The 19,385-nt window shown below is 38.5% G+C and overlaps 1 protein-coding gene across 3 annotated transcripts; it reads right to left on the bottom strand.

The window, feature by feature from the left end:
• Positions 1–1,936: 1,936 nt before the first annotated feature.
• Positions 1,937–5,230, bottom strand: LOC104441764 (serine racemase). 3 transcript variants are annotated; one of them, XM_010054979.2, is made up of 7 exons: positions 5,044–5,230; positions 3,981–4,181; positions 3,679–3,765; positions 3,367–3,597; positions 2,962–3,035; positions 2,670–2,856; positions 1,937–2,436 (listed from the first exon to the last, which is right to left on the bottom strand). In XM_010054979.2, the coding sequence occupies exons 2-7, from the start codon at positions 4,151–4,153 to the stop codon at positions 2,190–2,192; spliced, it is 999 nt and encodes a 332-aa protein (XP_010053281.2). In that variant the 5' UTR covers positions 4,154–4,181; positions 5,044–5,230; the 3' UTR covers positions 1,937–2,189. The 3 variants fall into 3 exon arrangements, with proteins under 3 accessions (XP_010053281.2, XP_010053282.2, XP_018727802.2); XM_010054980.3 differs by having other exon boundaries at positions 3,981–4,170; XM_018872257.2 differs by having other exon boundaries at positions 3,981–5,230.
• Between the last annotated feature and the right edge of the window lie 14,155 nt (positions 5,231–19,385).

The following is a 19,385-nucleotide window of genomic DNA, read 5'->3' as shown; positions in this document are numbered from 1 at the left end:
ATGCAGGATGATAAATCGATGGTGGCGAGAAAATGATGCTGTTCTATCAGGCCAACATCCGTCAGCGAGACGCGTCATCACTTCCATGGTACCAATAACGTCTCAGGATTGAATGACATCTCATTTCCCCAAACTGGTTTGGAAGAGAACATGACTTGCGCTCTGATTTGCCTTTCGATTCATAATTATCTAGTTTCCTCTCGTGATCTATTGGAGACCTGAACCAACTAAATTCTGGCCAAGATGAGTGAGTTAACGAGCTGATTTTGCTTCCCTGGCCAGCTCATCTCAGACCTTGATAAGCTTGCAGTGAACCTCATATCATTCCCAAGGCTTCAATTCTTCATGGCTGGTTTCCGACATCTAATTTCTAGGCTCTCAAAGCAACCGTGTGTGCGCAGTCCAGGAGCTCACGCGCACCAGCACTGCAGGAAACAAATGATGGAATCAGCTGGTTATTTGGTTGCTTTTTTCTATTTAGTTGTGCTCTTTTCCGTTGAGCTCGAGTCAATATCATTTTCTGCACTTGAGGCAAGTGCATATCAACATGTAAAGGATAGATGCTATCGCTGAGCTTGAAATCAAGGGGAATTCCCGGGCATTACCAACTTCCACTGAGCTCAAACTTTGATGCCTCTCAGCCCCTGTACAATCCAGAGACATCGAATTCGCAGGGAACGTTTCTCCTGCCCACCGCCAGTGTCACATTTGGTCCACGTTTGGTGTTCTTGACGTAAGAGTGCATTTGAGAGAGTTCGAGTTCAGCGTCCTTGATAGAATAACATTCATTAATAATTGGAAATGAATCCCTTAAGAAGCTGATTGAAGTCTCACACATGTTGACCAATATTCAATGTGGACTGGGCATGGCCTCGATAGATACACGAGGGTGTTTGTGCAGAAGTGCACAAGAACGCCTGCAATAGCCCAGCGTCCACCGTGCCATCGTTTGATTCAATGTGCAGCCCATCTGCATCATGAACACTTGTTAACGTTGAAGCATTTCTCAGCGAGGAACACCATCGAGAGACAATGATTGAGGCATTTGGTGGAATGGGATTCCTTTGTTGATGATTCAATAACAAGCGAACCAAACGAGCGCTAAACGACTCAATTACCGCATGCGCTTTAAGTGAGGCCAAGCTTGTCCACCTGCTTTGCAAATGCTAAAACTAAGGTATAATCAAAGAAGATGCAAGTAACAGTCGTCCTAAAAGACTTGACCACATATTGGTTTTAATAATATTAGGTTCTATGCATAGACGATGATACTCGCAAATTAAACCTTGCTGCTTTCTAACTGCTAAAGTCTAAGAAAATATATTCTGCATCATACTCTAACAATTTGCACATATGACTTTCAATTGTTATTAGAGCCAAGTCTCGAGTTGGATTCCTCCCACCTCCTTTTTCATCTATTTAAGGGTTCCCCTTTCATTATATGCAACAGGGTTTCAAAAATTCTTTCGCCCACAAGCATTAGGTTTGCATTTTTAAGGCCTTCGTCATCAAATCGACCTTTATGTAAAGGGGAGTGCTATAAACTTTTGGAATAAATGTTTGCCCAAGTAACCTTCAGTAAATCTACGGATTACTATGATTTATTCACGTTTTGTTATATCGAATAGATTGTACCATTCCTAGCAAAAAAAAAAAAAAGGAAAAAGGAAAAAAAAGAATAGATTGTACTATGTACTAGAGACAAATTGGAGAGCGTGGCAGATGTGGGGGCTTTCAACTGATTGCTTGGAAGAAAGTGTACCATTGCCTCTTGATGAAGGTTACTGTCTCATGCGCTATGAGACGTGAGCAAAGACGATGCAGATTGCAGATTAAGTCAACAGGAAGGTAGAGCACTGCCGTTTACATACTCCGCCCCCTCCATAAACCGGAGGCTGTTTCTTGTATGGCATTGACAAAAAAAAACAAGGGCACACATCACAAACTACACCGGTAATTGAAAGAAAGTGTTGCATTGATGCTGTTACAAATTTCACAAATTTACAGATGATAAATGAAATAGAACAGTTTCTCCCATATGCAAAGAACTGGAAATTACAATCCCTGGTCGTGTATCAGAACAGAACAATATTTCTGCATTGATGTAACTGAGTAATCAAGAGGAAAGTCTTTGTTGACTGATAGAGGTAGATTCCTTAAGAGCACATATTACTAGTTTACCATTCCCTTCATTTTCTGTACGAGTCCCAAAGCACACCCAAATCAACATTACCTCCCGAAAGGATGATCCCTATATGGTTACAATCCTTCCAAGCAGGATTACTCATAAAGCTTTCTGATCGAACAGCCGCAAGACCAATGGCTCCACTTGGCTCCACCGCCACTTTCAGAATTTCATAGCAAAGTCTCATCGCTTCCACGATGTCCGTATCGTCCACAACTATGACATCATCGACTAGATCACGTACTACAGGCCTGCTCCACCAGAAGATGAACAGGAAATCGCATGAAATTGACAAGCATATAAATCAGTTGGTCCAAGGAAAAGGGCAGTTCAGCCTCATAGCATGCAATTCTTTGTCAAGTTGTGTCAAACTTACACATGGAAGCACAAAAAATATATTAAGGCATTTGAGAACTGACTATTATGAAATATCAAATACATGTGTTTGGTTTGAGGACTATAATAATTTCAGTATGAAACTCACCATGTAAATTCTCCTAGAGAAGCTCGAAGCCCATCAGCGATGGTGTTGGTCTCGGGCAAAGTTATAATCCTTCCAGCTGCTTTAGATTGTGCTGCATCATTCGCCCCTCTAGGTTCTGCAGCCAAAACTCGAATTCTTGGGTTCATTGATTTGGCGGCCAATGCCACTCCCGAAATCAAACCACCTCCTGCAATAATTTTGATTGATTTTTTTCAGTGAAGAGCATCACTGAATGAGGATGACTATTATGCAGGACCAGAATATTGGACTTGGGAAAGGCTATCAGACAAACCACTAATTGGAACAATGATAGTGTCTATTTGTGGGGCCTGCTCCAGTAGCTCCACAGATATTGTTCCCTGTCCACTGGATAAATCAGAACAAAATTATACGATAATAGCTGCCATTGAAATTCCAGTCATGAACCACATCTAGAAGGAATTTCAGAGTTGAATGTGGAAGCTGAAAGTATCGAAATGGAAAAAGGCAAGAAGAGGAAGGGTCTAAATTCACTTAAGCTTAATGGCAATGCAGTCTCGCCTCTCGTTTGCAATTTAACTTTTTGTATTATTCTGAAAGCATTCATTAAGAAAATTACAAGTCCTCGATTACCAATTCCTTTAATCCACAGCTTTTAGACTTTGGATGATGTCATTATAGGAAAGGGCGAGAAAAACATATACAGTGAATGCAATACCTTATTATCCGTTTGTCATTGTATGGATGAATCAGAACTGCTCCAGTTTCTCGCGACACCTTTGAAGCAGTGTCCTCCCTCGACTTCATCGTGGCCTCACTCCAGATAACTTGACCATCATAGCGAATGACATTATCAACTTTGCATTTCGGTGCATTTTTTGGTATCACTACATATGCCAGGATCCCTCGTGATTTTGCAGCTAAGGATAATGCTGCAGCATGGTTTCCGCTAAACTCGAAGAACTTGGGGATAGTTAAAGCATGAGTCAGAAAAGTAAGAGTCTAGAACATCATTGAATACCAAACTTACCTGCTGTGTGTAACAACCCCTTTCGCTGCCTGAGCATCATCAAGGGAATATATGGCATTGCAAGCACCTCTAAACTTAAATGCCCCGCTGTGATTTTGAAGACCCCAGATTAAACTGACTGTAAAAGAAAAATGCCTATGGTTCTAGCCAACAACTCATGCCAAAGAAAAGGGAATGCTTGTTGTGCAAAATCTGAACTTTTTTTTTTTTTTAATTAATTTGGCCAAAGCAAAATCTGAACATGAACCAAATGGAGAAACACATATACTATGAGTAAGGCACTCCACTTATGAACTTCTCACCCCTTCTGAAAGCATTCGCACTTGAAGTATAAACTTCTGTTGCACATTGCATTAAGAGATTCTGAAGTGATAACAGGAGTCTTGTGTATGAACGAGCTGATGCGTGCGTTTGCTTCTCTTATGGAGGAAATATCAGCAGCGTACTTTCCTTCCTTGATACTTGCGTCCATCATGAAGCAACCACTTTGCTCTGTAATTTCTCTAAATAGAGTTAAAAGTTTTCAGCAAGCACTGGTGAAGAAACTCAAATCTCAACATAGCTTTGCACACATTATCTGACAACCAAAAATGTATTTACATATTCCTCCCACTGGATTTTCATCTCACCGTTTCACTTTTAGGGAAAAAGATATATACAGCTCAAAGTCAGCAAACAAGAAATGAAGTTCTTCCCAAATCCCAGTAAGGTTATTTTGACTGGACCCAACCGATGTGTCCAGACATTGCCAGCATAATCAGTGGCTTGCTAGGCTAAACCTCTGTTTGATTGCCACAGTGATTTGAACAATTTGAACAGCAAATATTACCCATCAAACTGATGAGATTGAACAGAGAATCACTAAACTCTGATATTTAACAGCAGAAAAATAACATGTGAGAGAGAGAAAGAGAAGAGAAGACTAATTTTTTCTGTCAGATGGATTGGTGAAAAAAGGAGGGAAGAGAACAACACGCTTATGCCTTAGAAATTCCCCAGATGGATTGTAATCACACGCAAGCAACCAAACTGACTATAGCATTGGACACAGTCAAAGCCCCGCAAGACAAATTGAAGAAAAATCGGATTTTTCCAAAACCCGACTGAGCAAAATCAATCTACCAGCATCAAGCAGGTCTTTTTACATCACATAAGCTACCCAGAAAAGAGTTGCCGCTAAACAAGAAGCCAACTTTATCAGACATGGATAAAAACCCAAGAGCCATCCACGCGAAACGAGCTTATGGAACTCTACAAACTCCGCGTCCGGACATGATTTGAGCTCAGGCCGAGCATACAGATTCAGAAAGCAGAAGAAATTCAGTGAAGGGAAGACCGGGGGGGTGTGGGATTTCAAGAACTTACGCCGTTGACAAGGAAGAGAGGATTTCGAAGAAGAATCAAATGCAGCTCAGTAGCTAGCTCATCACTCATCAGTTGAAGAGTTTTCAATTGGAATTTGGCAGTCCGGAAGAGAAGACGACAAGCGAGAACGACGTAGACAGCTGCGAAATGGAGGATCTTTTTCGGAGAAAACAATGGCGGATGCAAAATTCTATAATATACGAGCCTTCTCATTTTCAGGGAAAATAAAGGTAGACAAATTATAACCGGAAAACCAGTCTTATCTTTATTCTCAAATTATCTTAAAATAAATTTAAGGAAAAAACGACGAAATATAGTTTTTTTTTTTTTGTTTCATTAAAAATTTAAAATTTGGAGAAGTTATAAAAAAATATTTTTATGGCCCACAAAAATAGATGGGTATAAATTATTATCAATAATGAACACTTTTTGTTAATTAATTTTTCTTAACGATATAATTAATTATTTTTCAAAAGATATTTATAGAATTTTAAATTTTTCGTAAAGCATAGGCACTCCAGTGTTCTAGGAAAAAAGTTCTTCATGCTTTGTTGGCTTGGAATCACGTATCTTTGTACGAACCGAGAATAAGGCACCTTGTATACTTTTCGAATAAGGAACAAATGTTGAAAAATCCTCCATTTCTAAGCTCTCTCCCAGGTATAAATTAATGGAGATGGCAATAGTTGAAATTCAATTATGATCACTAGATGTTATTATGTGTTCATAGTATACCGTATCGTTTAACAAATCAAGTCAATTAAGGCACTTGTTATGAGTAAATTGAAGCCTATTTGCATTCGGATGATGATCACGCAATCGCTCGCCGTCACCAGATGCACAAGAAAAAATAAAATAAAAAACTAGACCAAATGACACGGGGCCCAAGCCCATATTACTCATTATGAAAACTAAAGATTAAACCAAATGTTCATTTTATAAGAAAAGTACTAGCTGTCCAATGACGATGTTTGCACATACATTCCGGATCAATTACATGATATTGTGTGATGAGAAATAAGAATATCAGGTGCATGTACGTGATCAAAGCTAGTTAATCATAATTTATATGTTTCACTCTTAATTTTAAGCATAAAAGCCATGAACAATTTGAGTAAAATCTGTGCTTAGCTTAGGTTTTACAGACAATCTCTCTTCTATGCTTTGAATGTTTAGTCGATATCAGACTCTTTGAGGTTTGAAGTGTCTTGTCGTTTGCAAGTGAGGGGAGCAAGATAGAGAGTGAGCATGAGGAACTCCTAGAGCCTTATCCTACATCAAAGAGAAGATAAAACTAACAAATAAGTTTTCTAAGAGTTTTGGTGGTCTCTTGGCCACATAAGAGTTTATTACCTTAATTGCAATTCCGATTGCAACAAGTTTCATATATAATATTCATATAATATATGTATTTATATATTATGTGTATATAAATTATATATAAAAAAATTTGGTCCGGTCGGTTCGGTTCCCACCTTAGAACCGGGAACTGGACCGCTGACCGTGGGAACCGCCCAAAACCGGCCGGTTCGGTCCAGTCCGGTTCGGTCTCGGTTTGGGCGGTTTCCGTTGCACACCCCTAGCAAGCACCGTCCTTGAAATCCATAAGGCATTATCCTTAAGATTGTTGAAAAAATATTGGAAATAATAATAATAATAATAATAATAATAAATTAATAAATAAATTATTATTATTATTATTATTATTGGAAATACTTTAAAAAATAATAGAAATTAAAATGAATTGTTTGAGGCATGCAAGCATTATCTTTACGGATAATTTCGCCTCTTGGAATACAAAACTTAGTACATGGACTCTAGTAACTATCCTCTCAAAATATAATAGACCTTCTTTTATACTTCGCACTAAATAATAAAAAGAAACAGAAACAATGTTAATTGTATAACCCAATAATGAAAAGAAAAATACATAAGAAAAATAGAAATAAAGAAACAAAGATATTTTGGTTTTAAAATATCAATATCACTTTTCAATTATGCTCGAAGAAGCAATTTATAGGTAAAAGAAAAAGAGAGCCGTTAAGAAACAATTACAATAAATTGATATTTACCGAAGAAGATGATTGTTATATAACCATTATAAAATAATCCAATGTTATAAACTGTTAGAAAACCATTATACAATCATTACATTATCATTAAATAACTGTTGTAAAATGTCACAAAACCATTTTATATCAATGGCAAACAAAAGTTATTACAAGTTGATAACACTAAAAAATCATTACAAAAATTAATAACTTTTAATATTTCAAAAGTGCTGAAATATCCGACCATTAGTTCCCACCGCCATGGTACTCTGAACCTTCATCATTCCAGTCCTGGCGAATCTCATTGAAGTGAAGTACAAAGGAAGGCCAGTCTCCTTCTGGCACCCATCCAGTCACCGCCTCCGTTGCCATTTTTGGCCTTCTTTTGTATTGCTTCTTGGTCAACCATCTGTATCAGCCATCACTCCTGGTTCACGTCCTTGCGCTCAGGTCTTAGTACCAAGACTCATGACCCTCACTGCCTCGCTCTCGTTGGTTTCCCTCGCATCGTTGTCGTTCTTGGGCTCCTTTCACTTCGTCTATGACAACCGACTAAATAGTGAAAATTTTTATTCTTTTATCGTAGGGAGTAAATTTGAAATAAAAATCCGTTTGATAAAACTTTTATTTTTGGGAATAAATTTTTATTTTTTTTTTGTTCCCGAAAGTAGATTTAGAACACAACCAAAATGTAAAAATAAAAAATAAAAAAAAATTATTTTTGTTCTCGGAAACAATTCCAATCAAATCAACCTAATTTTTCTTTTTCTTTTCTTTCTTTTTTGTTCTTGTTCTTAAGATGAAGAAGAAGAAGAAAATAATAAAATTATTAAAAAATTAAAAGAAAATAATTTGGATTAGAAATTTTCAGAATGGTACCAAACACAATTCTATTCCGGAAAAAAAAAATTAGGCAATTACCAAATGGCTTAAAATGCTTAAGAATGTTCCCGTGAACATAATGATTACCAAACGCGTCTTTGTAGTGCCATTTGTATTGCTCTTTGGGCTTCACTTGCATGGTCTCCTTCGAAAACTTCATGGGCGGGTTCAATGCCAGATTGCGCTCTTTTTCATGGACTTGCTACGTCCGTTTCGGCTGCACAACAGAAGATTACCACGGCCACTTTTGCCTCGTATGGTTACCCAAATGCAGACGGCATGAACAAACGCCTAAGTTGACCGATATAGGTGGACGGAATTAATTACAGTGGAGACCGGTGCTGGTTAAGTGCTTTATGGTAGGGTGTTTCCTTGGTCATGTGTGGTGTGAATTTGCAACGTTGTCTCCTCCGTATCTTTTGCATTAGCAGGGGAAAAGACCTACCTAGTATTTGTTGTCATCGCACCTTTGTGGGGTTTTAATTTCCTTTTCTTAGTTACCTTTGGTTGTACCACGTGCTAATGACCAGGTCGCCGAGAATTTCTTGCCTAGTCCTAATTCTAGGTGGACCAAATTAATCACAACAATTGCTTACTAGGGTTTCTGGTGAGCACATTTGTTAGCCCCATAAGATCAACAATTGTGCTTGCACTCGGTCCATAAATCTAGGTTTAGGCAAGAAATTCTCAATTTTACAGTTCTTGTAATATAAAATTCTAAGAACAAGAACATACTGTTATTTATCCTGATAAACCAGGTTTTTTGTAAGATAAAATTCTAAAGACATGAATATACTGTTAATTATTCTGAAAATCCAGGTTTAGGCAAAAATAATTCCCCAATTATGAGGGTCCCTGTAACATAAAATTCCGAGAACAAAATTTTTGTAGACCAAGCCAAACATACTAAACTGGGACTTAACCTTGAACGCCTCTTCAATCGACATAGATGCCACTTTCATGCTCTATGATTCGCTACACCTATTGGTCTGCAATAAAATGGATTTTACAATCTCTAGTCCAAGGACTTAATAATGAGATGCGCATTGATACTACAGAGGCCTTAGTTTTCCAAAAATTCACATCGACCAACATACATAAGCCTATAAATGGATATATACCCCTTCCATTTTGTGATCACAGATCATAGCTTCCACTAACCGTGTTACAAAATTGGCATGTGTACAGGAAATCGAGTTCACATTCCATTGATAAATCATCAATTGTCAATCTGGGAACACTCGAGTTGCTTATAGAACCATTTTTCAAAATCTAATGAAAATACTTGTTTTCTGAGAACAGAAGATCATGGGACTTTTGCTTAATGTAGAGACAGAAAGTCATTGTCCCCAAACATAAATTCCCTTTTTTATGGACCAAACAGCGCAAATCGATCACGGGGGGATTCTTAGTGATGAACACTGTCAACCAATATCAACGAGCACTAAAAACTTGAAGTTATGCCACTTGTAAACCGTACATGATTCGCCTGTTCATCACTTCAAATATAATACTGCAATAATGCTTGTCCTTTCAATCGGGAGCCGAAAACTGAGTACGAGCAAAACTATTTTATGACCGCGTGTTCTTTGCTTTTTGTCTCTTTTTAGTGCTAGGTCTATTTGTTCTTTTTTTAGGGCTGAAGGGCAATCTCTTCTATATAAGAGTTACCAGTTGGGGACACAAGTAGAGGCAGATAAAGATACTATTCGACTTTGAAGTGCAATTGACTCATAAGAGACTAGCATTCCAACAGAAGGATTAGAGGCGAGCGCAATGTTTTCAGTGACCGGAATGAGGAGCTCTGCAAGCGCTGGATCAGTGGTGAAAGCGGTTGAGCGACTCCAGGTGTCCAGGAAGCCACAGTGGGGGTCGACGTAAGTTGATCTGAGTCCATGCCGCACCTGCGTAGCTTTTCTGAAACTACCTGCAAATAGAACTTGAAACGATATTCATTAAACTGAAGCAAGAAGAGAACTCAATTTCTAGAAGAGTACTTCATGTTTACTGGCTTGGAATCACATATATCTTTTGCAACCTGAGAATAAGGTACCGTGCATATTCTTCAGGAAAGAACAAAAGTTGAAAAAATCCTCCATTTCTCAGCTCTCTCCGTGTTATAAATGAAACGAGATGGTAATAGTTAAAATTTGATTATGACCACTGGTTTTCATTATGGTTTAATAGTATTCCACACCATTTAGCGAATTGACTTTAGAAAACAATTCGGGCATCTCTACCATTATAATATCGCCCTGCAAGCTTTGGTTTAACTCTATCCTCAAGGTGCTTGAATCCTAATGAATCATAGTCGGATTTTGGATTTTAGAATTGATTTTTGGTCTCATTTAGCAACCTTATAGGGTTATCAACATCAACAGCCACCCACAAGAGTTATGGCACTTCTAAGTAAGTTGGGACTTACTTACAACAGGTCTGCACGAGTGGGTTAGGGTTGCGGCCAGCACGAGCGTCAGACGAGCAGCTAGGGTCCCTCACTCGCGACAGATCTGGGTGAGTGGGCTAGGGTCATAGTCGATGCCGAAAATTAGAATCGAGGGTCCCTTGCTCACAAATCAATTTAGTCAAGTGAGCAAGAAATCTGGGCCAATGGGCGAGGGTCGCCCCCGTCGCCAACATTATGCAGTGAGTCCCTCGCTCGCAGAAGATCTGATGCGAGGGCCATATCCTCTTCACAATCTAAGCACGCGTACAGCCCTCCCTGACCAAAGGCAAGGCCTACGATTGCAGCAGCCTTGGCGGGTTATCTCTCTCTATGTAAGTGTACATGCTCACTTCGGAGTCAAAGGCGGCTACTGCCAGCGTCTGGCGAGGCCCGCTGGACTTGCCAGTGACAAGGTGACCTCAATGTGGCCCCTGCACACTGCTTCCGGTCTCCCCTCTCGATGGGTACGCGTTGAAGGAAGGATGGCGAATTTTATCCTCTTCACCTCCGAACAAGAGCCTGATAAGCTTCGAGTTGAGCTCGGGATTCCTTAGACTCTGGTGGAAGCTCATCTCGTGCTACGTCCTTTATTTCGGGATTCTGCGCATGAGGAGTTTCCCACCGCTCTACCAGGTAAAGTGAAGGGAAACTCCATGGATTTTTACGTGTAAACCTAAACCCAATCCCATATAAGGGAACATTTTACCACCGCTCGGTTCTGTGTGCAAATCTATGGAAGTTTCCCTTGATATGCAATCAGAAAGCAACCTTACCCAGAGCTCGTATCTTCATTGTCCCATCATTAAAAATGAACTATGCATAAGTTCATGAGTGTCGAGTTCGAATTTGATGTCAGTCAACACAAGAATACACTGTGGATCAAATTCCGTTGTGAACGTCTTCCGTGGCTCTATTTCAGTTGTGGAAAACTGGGGCACGAAACTAAGGATGAATTTCCAGGCAATTACAAGATACGGTCCAAACCTCAAAGCAGATACCAGCACGACCTATTCGCAGTTAGGATTTTATTAAGTTTTGAGCGAAAAAATCAAGATTTTTGGGCAAATACGAGTCGTTTTGTGCATTGATTCATGCTTGATTTTATGTTGACAGCCACGTAGAAAGAGAAGATAATAAAAGAAGCCATGTCATTGTTTTTCATAAGCTAAATTGGACAAAATCAATGGAGAAGTTGATTATATTTTTTGAAAATTTTAGGATTCAATAATATTTTTACGATAAGTTTTAAGATTTCTAGTACGCTTATCTCAAAAATAAAGAACAAATCAAATGCCCACTTGATAAGAAGTGTATTAGCTGACGAATGATATTTTTGTTTGTTTTACATTTGCCATGTGAAAACGTAGGAGCAACTTAGAAACAAACTCATCAACTTGGGATGGCATCTAATAATTTCGAGTAAAGATCTCAATTAAAGCTAGTTTATCAACGTCGACTTGCTTGCCACTTTCAATGGGGTTGATAGTGCGGGGTTAGTTAAAGAAAAGAAGGGAAGTTTCAACAAAGCGGGCTTCACTACATACACACACTCCTAGGAACAGAATTTTCAAACTCCCTGTTTGGAAGACCATATGTAATTGGACGGACCCTAATCTTTAAGTGGGGGACCAGAGGCATAAAGACACCTAGAAAATTTCAAGCTCAGAAAATTGTATCAGCGTGCTTCTTTTTCTTCTGTCTGGACATGACCATCCCAAACCCAAGTTCACATGTAATCTAATGGACCCTACCTTATAGGTAATATGCTGTGCAAGTGTACATAGTCGATCCGTTTCCTGATAGTTCAAATTCCTCTGAAAAACCATTTGTTTAGTATGGTATTAGAATAAAGGTCAATAGTTCAAATCCCAACACTCTCTCTTAATGATTCACTTATCAGCGACGGGTATTTAGTAGTTTGCTATAATATATGCATTGTTGATCCATTCCTAACAATTTAAGGTTTTAAGAGAAATGGTTTGCATTCTACTTTTCCTATTTTCCTATGCCTCTTGGTGTCTATATATCTTACGTGCAAAGTCCAACTTACAAGAAAATCACAAAATGCATTTATGTTCAAGAATGAAATCTTATGGCAACTTGCATGAAAATAAATAATTTCAAGAATGAAAATCATATGCGAAAATGGCAGGAAAAACAATGGCGGATAGAAAATTTGATAATATATACCTTCTCATTTAAGTGAAAACAAAAGTAACAAAATTAATAACCAGAAAATCAGTCTATCTTTATTCTCAAAATCTGAAAATTAAAGAAAAAAAGAACTTGAAACGATATTTCACTACTTTCAAACTGAAACAAGAAGGGAACTCAATTTTCTAGAAGAGTACTTCATATTAACTGGCTTAAAATCATATATCTTTTGCAACCTGAGAATAAGGTACCGGGCATTTTTTCACGAAGGAACAGAAGTTGAAAAAATCATCCATTTCTTAGCTCTCTCTCCGGGTTATAAATGAAACGAGGTGATTATGGTTAAAATTTGACTATGACCACTGATTTTTATTATGTTTTTATAGTATTCCACACCGTATAGCGAATCGACTTTAGAAAACAAATCTGGTATCTCTAGCATTATAGTGTCGCCTTGCAAGCTTGGCAACATTTCCTATGAAGCAACTAGTGAAGTAAAAACAGATGTGAGTCAAGATTTGGAGCAGGTTAAACCAATGATCAGAGAGCTATTAACGTCGTTAATGTGTCGTTAGTAAGATGAGCATGACTAACATGAGTAGCTGAGAGGAGGGGAAAAGGTGGGGTTTATTAATTGAAGCTTGATAAGCCAAGAAAAACATTTCCAAAGCGGGGTGGAAGGATTGAAGAGGAGGTTTACTTTAAAACTGTGTTATTAATTCATCAGGGTAAGGCAAATTAGACCAAAGAGAGGTGTGATGTTTCATTTATATGAACTTTGGTAGTAAATGGTCACATAAAGTTGAGGAAAGGAAAAGTCAAGCCATATGTTCCCCTTTTGGTGCACTCTTATATGGAAACGTGTTTGGTTTCCAATATAAAAAAGGATCCAATCTAACTTGATTGTCGAAGTGTTTTGAGTCCTAATAAATTATAGTTGTGTTCTAAATTTTGGAGTCGGTTTAGGGTCTTATTTGGCAAGCCTTTGCAATTGAATGAGGGTTGTGGCAATTAGTGTGAGAATTTTTTGAAAGAAAATATTACTCTCTCCAGAAAAAAAAAAAACATCTCAATAAACACTATCGGGAAATGCTCAAGCTTTTCTATGGTATTGGAGCTAATCCAATTCTAAAACAAATCTTTATGACTTCAACTGTTCATTGTCACTATTCATACCACAAAGAATAATTATTGCCCGATTTTCCAGAGCCTTTATTTGTTTTAGAATCCGTGAGTTTGGTCCTTGTATGTTTGTAACCTTCTAATGTCTATAAAAGACAATGATGATGTAATGTGTTGGGCAAAATCCCTTGAAGTAAAGTCATAACTTGCCATCACCAAACGCACATGAAAAAAAAAAAAATTAAATATTGACTAAACACACAGCGGAGAATTTTGACAATATCCATTGCAAAAAGTAGAAGACCAAATCAAATGCCTACTTGATGAGAAAAGTATTCGTTGATGAATGGCAATCTTTATCTATTCCAGATCAGCCACGTGAAGTTGTGGGGACACCTGCAAAATAATACATCTTAGAATATCAACCCCATCCTTGCGATTAAAGCTAGTTAATCAACGTGCACCTACTTTTGACTTTCGAAGGGGGTGGTTAAAGAAATGAAAGGAAATTTCCCCCAAATCGGCTTCCCCTGTATACGCACTATACCAGGAACGGAGAGCGGAACTTCTTCGTTTCCTCCTGGAAGACCTTACTTTTTAAGATCGGAGCCATAAAGACACCCATAGAAAATCTCAACCTGAGAAGACTGTACTGGCGTGCTTCTTGTTGTTCTGTGCGGACATCACCATCCCAACCCCTACGCAGTACGCATGATCTTTTGTCATTTAATAAACCTTACTTTTGAAGAAAAATATTGTGTACGTATCCATTGTTGGTCGTTTTCCAATTATTTAAGTTTTTAGGAAAAACAATAGAGAAAAAGCCATAAAAAAATTGAAATTATATTTATTGTGACAGATTCATTCTAAATTTTTTTGGACATCAAAAACCTTAAATTATGTTAATTATAATACATTACCCTAAACTTTTTACTATAACATCAAAAACTCCAAAGCTATATCAATATGGCATATTTATACTTTGTCAAGATTTCATTACATGATTTTTTAGCTATGATAATATTGTTTTTATTTCACTTTGGTCATATGGACACTATGTCAACATCATTAACCTTCTGTCATCCAAGTAGATAGATTTTTAATGGTGCTCATTGATGGAACATCAAACCGAGGATAAATGTGTTATAAATTTGAAGTTTTTTGTATCACAAAATAATGTTTAATGTAAATATATCATAATGGATATAGTGATAAATGTGTCAAAGAAGGCATAATTTTCTTGATGTCTTTAATTTGTTTAATATGGTATCTAAACACAAGTTTAGAGTCCAAATCATGATACTAATACTCTCTCTCTCTCTCTCTCTCTCTCTCTCTCTCTCTCTCTCTCTCTCTCTCTCTCTCTCTCTCTCTCTCTCTCTCTCTCAATAATTCGCTTAAAGGAGACGGGTCTTAATATATAAAACCCTCCTCAGCTCTCTCCTTAATTAATTATTATCTCCTCTTCTCTGTCTGTCAAATCTCAACCAAGTAATTAATTATTTGCGTTTTCTTCCCGACACATACTAAAATGCCACTAAACCTTCCTCGATGGAGAAGCATCGAAACTTGGCCTGCGTTGTTCACTAGTTCCCACCACCATGGCACTCTCACCTTCATTATTCAAGTCCTAGTGAATCTCATTGAAGTGAAGTTCCAAGGCAAGCCAGAGTCTCCTTTTGACACTCAACCCATTACCACCTTCATCGCCATCTTTAGCCTTCTATCGTATTGCTTCTTGGCACTTCTTGATCGACCATCTGTATCAGCCATCAATCCAGGCCCACGTTCTTGCGCTCAAGCCTTAATTCGTAGCCTAATGGCCCTCGCCGCCTCGTTCACAGTGGTTTCCCTCGCATCTATGTTGTTCCAGGGCTCCTTTCGCTTCCTTCCCTGTATAGCGCCGTTTGTATTCCTCTCTGGGCTTCACTTGCATGGCCTCCTTGGAAAGTTTCATGGGTGGGTTCAACGCCAGATTGTGCTCATTTTCATGGACATGCTCCGTCCGCGTCGGCTGCACGGCAGAAGATTAGCAGAGTCACTTTTGCCTCGGACAGTTACCCATATGCAGATTGTGCTAGCGTGAACAAATGTCTACGTAGACCGGTGCTGGTCTAAGTGTTTTCTACTAGGGTGTTTCCTTGGTCATGTGTTATGTGAATCTGCAACGTCGTCTCCTTCGTCTCATTTGCACTATTAGGGGAAAATCTTTATGAAATAATAGGTCTAACCTAGTATTTGCTGTCTTTGCGCTTTCTGAGGTTTTAATTTCCTCTTCTTAGTTACCTTGAATTGTACCATGGGCTAACGCCCAGCGCCCTCTCCTCCGGAGAGGGAATTTCTTGCCTACATAAAAGTCTGGTATACCAAATTAATCGCAGCTATTGCTTTCTGGGATCTTTGGTGGGCACACTTGTCAGTCTCACAAAATCTACAATTGTGATTGCACTCAGTCCACAAATCCAGGTTTTAGGCAAGAAACTTTTAATTTTGGAGTTCTTGTAATTATAAAATCAAGAACAAGAACATACTGTTATTCGTCCTGATAATCCTGTTTTTTTTCTTAAGATAACAATTCTAAGGACAAGAATATATTGTTAAATATTCTGATAATCCAGGTTCAGGCAAAAATATTCCCCAACTATGGGATTCCTTGAAGTTGTAACATAAAAATTCTGAGAACAAGAAATCTGTAGACCAGTCCAAACATACTACACTTGGACTTAACCTTGAACACCTCTTCAATGGACAAATATGCCAGTTTCATACTCCACGATTGGCTTCACCAATTGGTCTGCAATAAAATGGATTTTACAATCTCTAGTCTAAGGACTTAATAATGAGATACGCATAGATATTACAGGAGCATTAGTCTTCGAAATATTCACATCGACCAACATACGCAAGTCCATAAATGCATGTATTCCCTATTCATTCTGTGATCATGGATCATGTCATTTCTCAACAAGGAGAGAAAAAACCCCGTATGGAAATGGCCATGCATAATCTTTTCATGGCGTCCTTTAATAATTTCATATCCATCAAGATTTTGCTTGATATCACGCATTAGATTGAGCTATAGTTTACCCTGTACTCATCACGCTTTTTAGAAGGTGTTTATTCTGCACGCCATCGGTCAAGCTTTAATATATCTTCCACCAGCGTATTAGGAAATTGGCACATCCACGAGTGAGATCTATCTAGGAAATTAAGTTGACATTCCATAGATAAATAAATTGTCACTGTCAATCTGGGAACGCCTGAGCTGTAGTGAAGTCACTCGTTTTCTTAGAACAGCCTAGATCATAGGACTTTTGCTTTATGTAAGGACAGAAAAAGAATTCCTTTTTTTTTTTTTTTTTTTTTTTATGGCCCAAACAGAGCAACTCGATCACTGTGGGATTTTCGGGGCGCGTTTAGTAACGATTTTTCTCGGGAATAGATTCTTACAAAAATGATTATTTTTATTTTATTCTTGGGAACTGATTATGAGTAAAAAAAACGCGTTTGATAACTATCCAAAATTTCTGATTTTGTAATAAAATTGTGTTTGGTACCGTACTCATTAATTTTATTCCAAATTAATTTCTTTTAATTTTTAAATAAATTTTTTACTTTTTCATTTTTTCTTTTTCTTTTTCCTTTTTCTTATTCTTCTTCTTCTTCTTCTTGTGGCCGGTTGGATCGGCAAACGGCCACAAGAGGGTGGTGACCTCACTAGAGCGTTGTCGACCCTCGACAAGGCCAACCCTCATCGGCCGAACCTCGCCGGTGGCCGGGCCGGCCTCGCCAAGGCTGGGCAAGGCCTACTTGGCTACCGGCGGGGCTAGGTGAGGCTTGCTTGGCCACCGGCGGGGCTGGGCGTCACGAGGCTTGCCCAGGCCCCTCAAACGAGCTCAGCTTTGGGACGGCGGGCGACAAGTGGGGGTGGACGGCGATCGCGAGATGGCCAAAGGGAAAAAAGAAGAGTTGGTTTTGATTCTCAGATTTGTTTCCAAACAAAATCAACTTTTTTTTTTTTTCTTGATTCCACTCCAATCTATTTAAACAAAAATTTTACCAAACGCGATTCTCAGCCCATACTGATTCTGGAAACAAAAAATCAGAATTTAGTCCTGTTTGGATGGTTACCAAACAGGGCCTTAGTGATGAACATTGTCCACCGTTACAATGAGCACTAAAAACCATAAACTATGCCACTTGTAAAACTTTAAATGTTTCGCCTGTTCATTACTCAAAATATAAAACTGCAATAATGCTCGTCCTTTCAATCATGAGCAAAGATGTTCGCTTTTCTTTGGTTCAGAAAAATAATAATAATAATAATAATAATAATGCACAAAAGATGTTCGCTGAGACCGAGCAAAATCATTTTATGATTGCGTCTTCTTTGCTTTTTATCTCTCTTTTAGTGCTAAAGTCTATTTTTTGGGCTGAAGTGACCATGATTGATAGAGGAAGAGCCATATACTCTAGATGAGAGTACTGGGTGGGACACAAATAGAGGCAGATAAAGACAGTATCTGAATTTGAAGTGGCATTGACTCATAAGAGACCTAAGCATTCCAACAGAAGTATTAGAGGTGAGCGCAATGTTTTCGGCGATCAGAATGAGGAGCTCTGCAAGCGCTGGGTCGGTGGTGAAAGTGGTTGAGTGACTTCCAGGAGTCCAGGAAGCCGTTGTGTATGTCCAAGTAAGTTGGTCCGAGTCCTTGCTGCACTGTAGCTTTTGGTGCGGTAGCAATGATGTTTTTCCTGTTCCACAGGATGCATTACAATATAAGTAACACAATTTCTACTGAGAGTGAAATATTCAACGACCAATCTTGTGTTGTCAGATTATTAATCTCAGAAGAATCATTCATTGCTAGCAACAAAAGCTGCAAATGTTTTACTGGATATTTTAGAGAACAAGTTTTAACTAGTTCAATCCTACTACTACAACAAGTTGTCAAACCTTTTAGTAGAATACTGCAGTGTTTTCATAAGTACATAATATCTGGAAGAGCCGCAGCCTTCTGGCCTTTTTGACTTCTTCAGTCTTTCCACCTAAATAAACATTTCTGAAGATTTTGACAGGAGATGAGTGAGAGATCAGTCCAGGTATATCGGATCCGCATCAATGGGATGACTAGCACCTCTTGTTCTTCCACAGTTGAATCAGCTTTACTAGCGGTTGGGGGTGTGCGGAAGGTCCAGGTGGCTTTGTTCATGTATGAAACAAAAGTCTATTACAACTTGAGCATCTTAAACTACGACTTGCTAAGGCCATTGAACATACTGGATTTGAGGCCACTTTTTTCAGTACAGGAAAAGATATTCTCAAAGTTGAGGGCATCCAAACAGATAACATTTCTCGTACAATGAAAGTCGTCCAAAATTCTCTCCAGGCACTTCACAGGTTCAATCCATGGATACAGAGCAGGCAATGAATAAAATCTCCATATGCTGTAAAGCGGATTTGACAGTACTGGGGAACCTCATCAAAATGATTGAGTGGATGGGGTCCAGCCATTTCAAGGCGAGTATATCTCTTGAAGGAGAACGAGAAAGGAAAGTTCAAAAGTAACAAGAAACCGAGTAATACTGCAGATCTTTTCTATGGTCGTCATGTATATTCCCAGGATTAACTATGTATAAGATGCCAAATTTGTCAACATGCTGACTTTTGGAGAAACTTCGAGATG

Source organism: Eucalyptus grandis, chromosome 4, assembly GCF_016545825.1.
Source record: "Eucalyptus grandis isolate ANBG69807.140 chromosome 4, ASM1654582v1, whole genome shotgun sequence".
NCBI classification, from domain to species: Eukaryota; Viridiplantae; Streptophyta; class Magnoliopsida; order Myrtales; family Myrtaceae; genus Eucalyptus; species Eucalyptus grandis.
The sequence above is the reverse complement of the archived record's forward strand: the minus strand, read 5'-3'. Positions and strand labels throughout refer to the sequence as shown.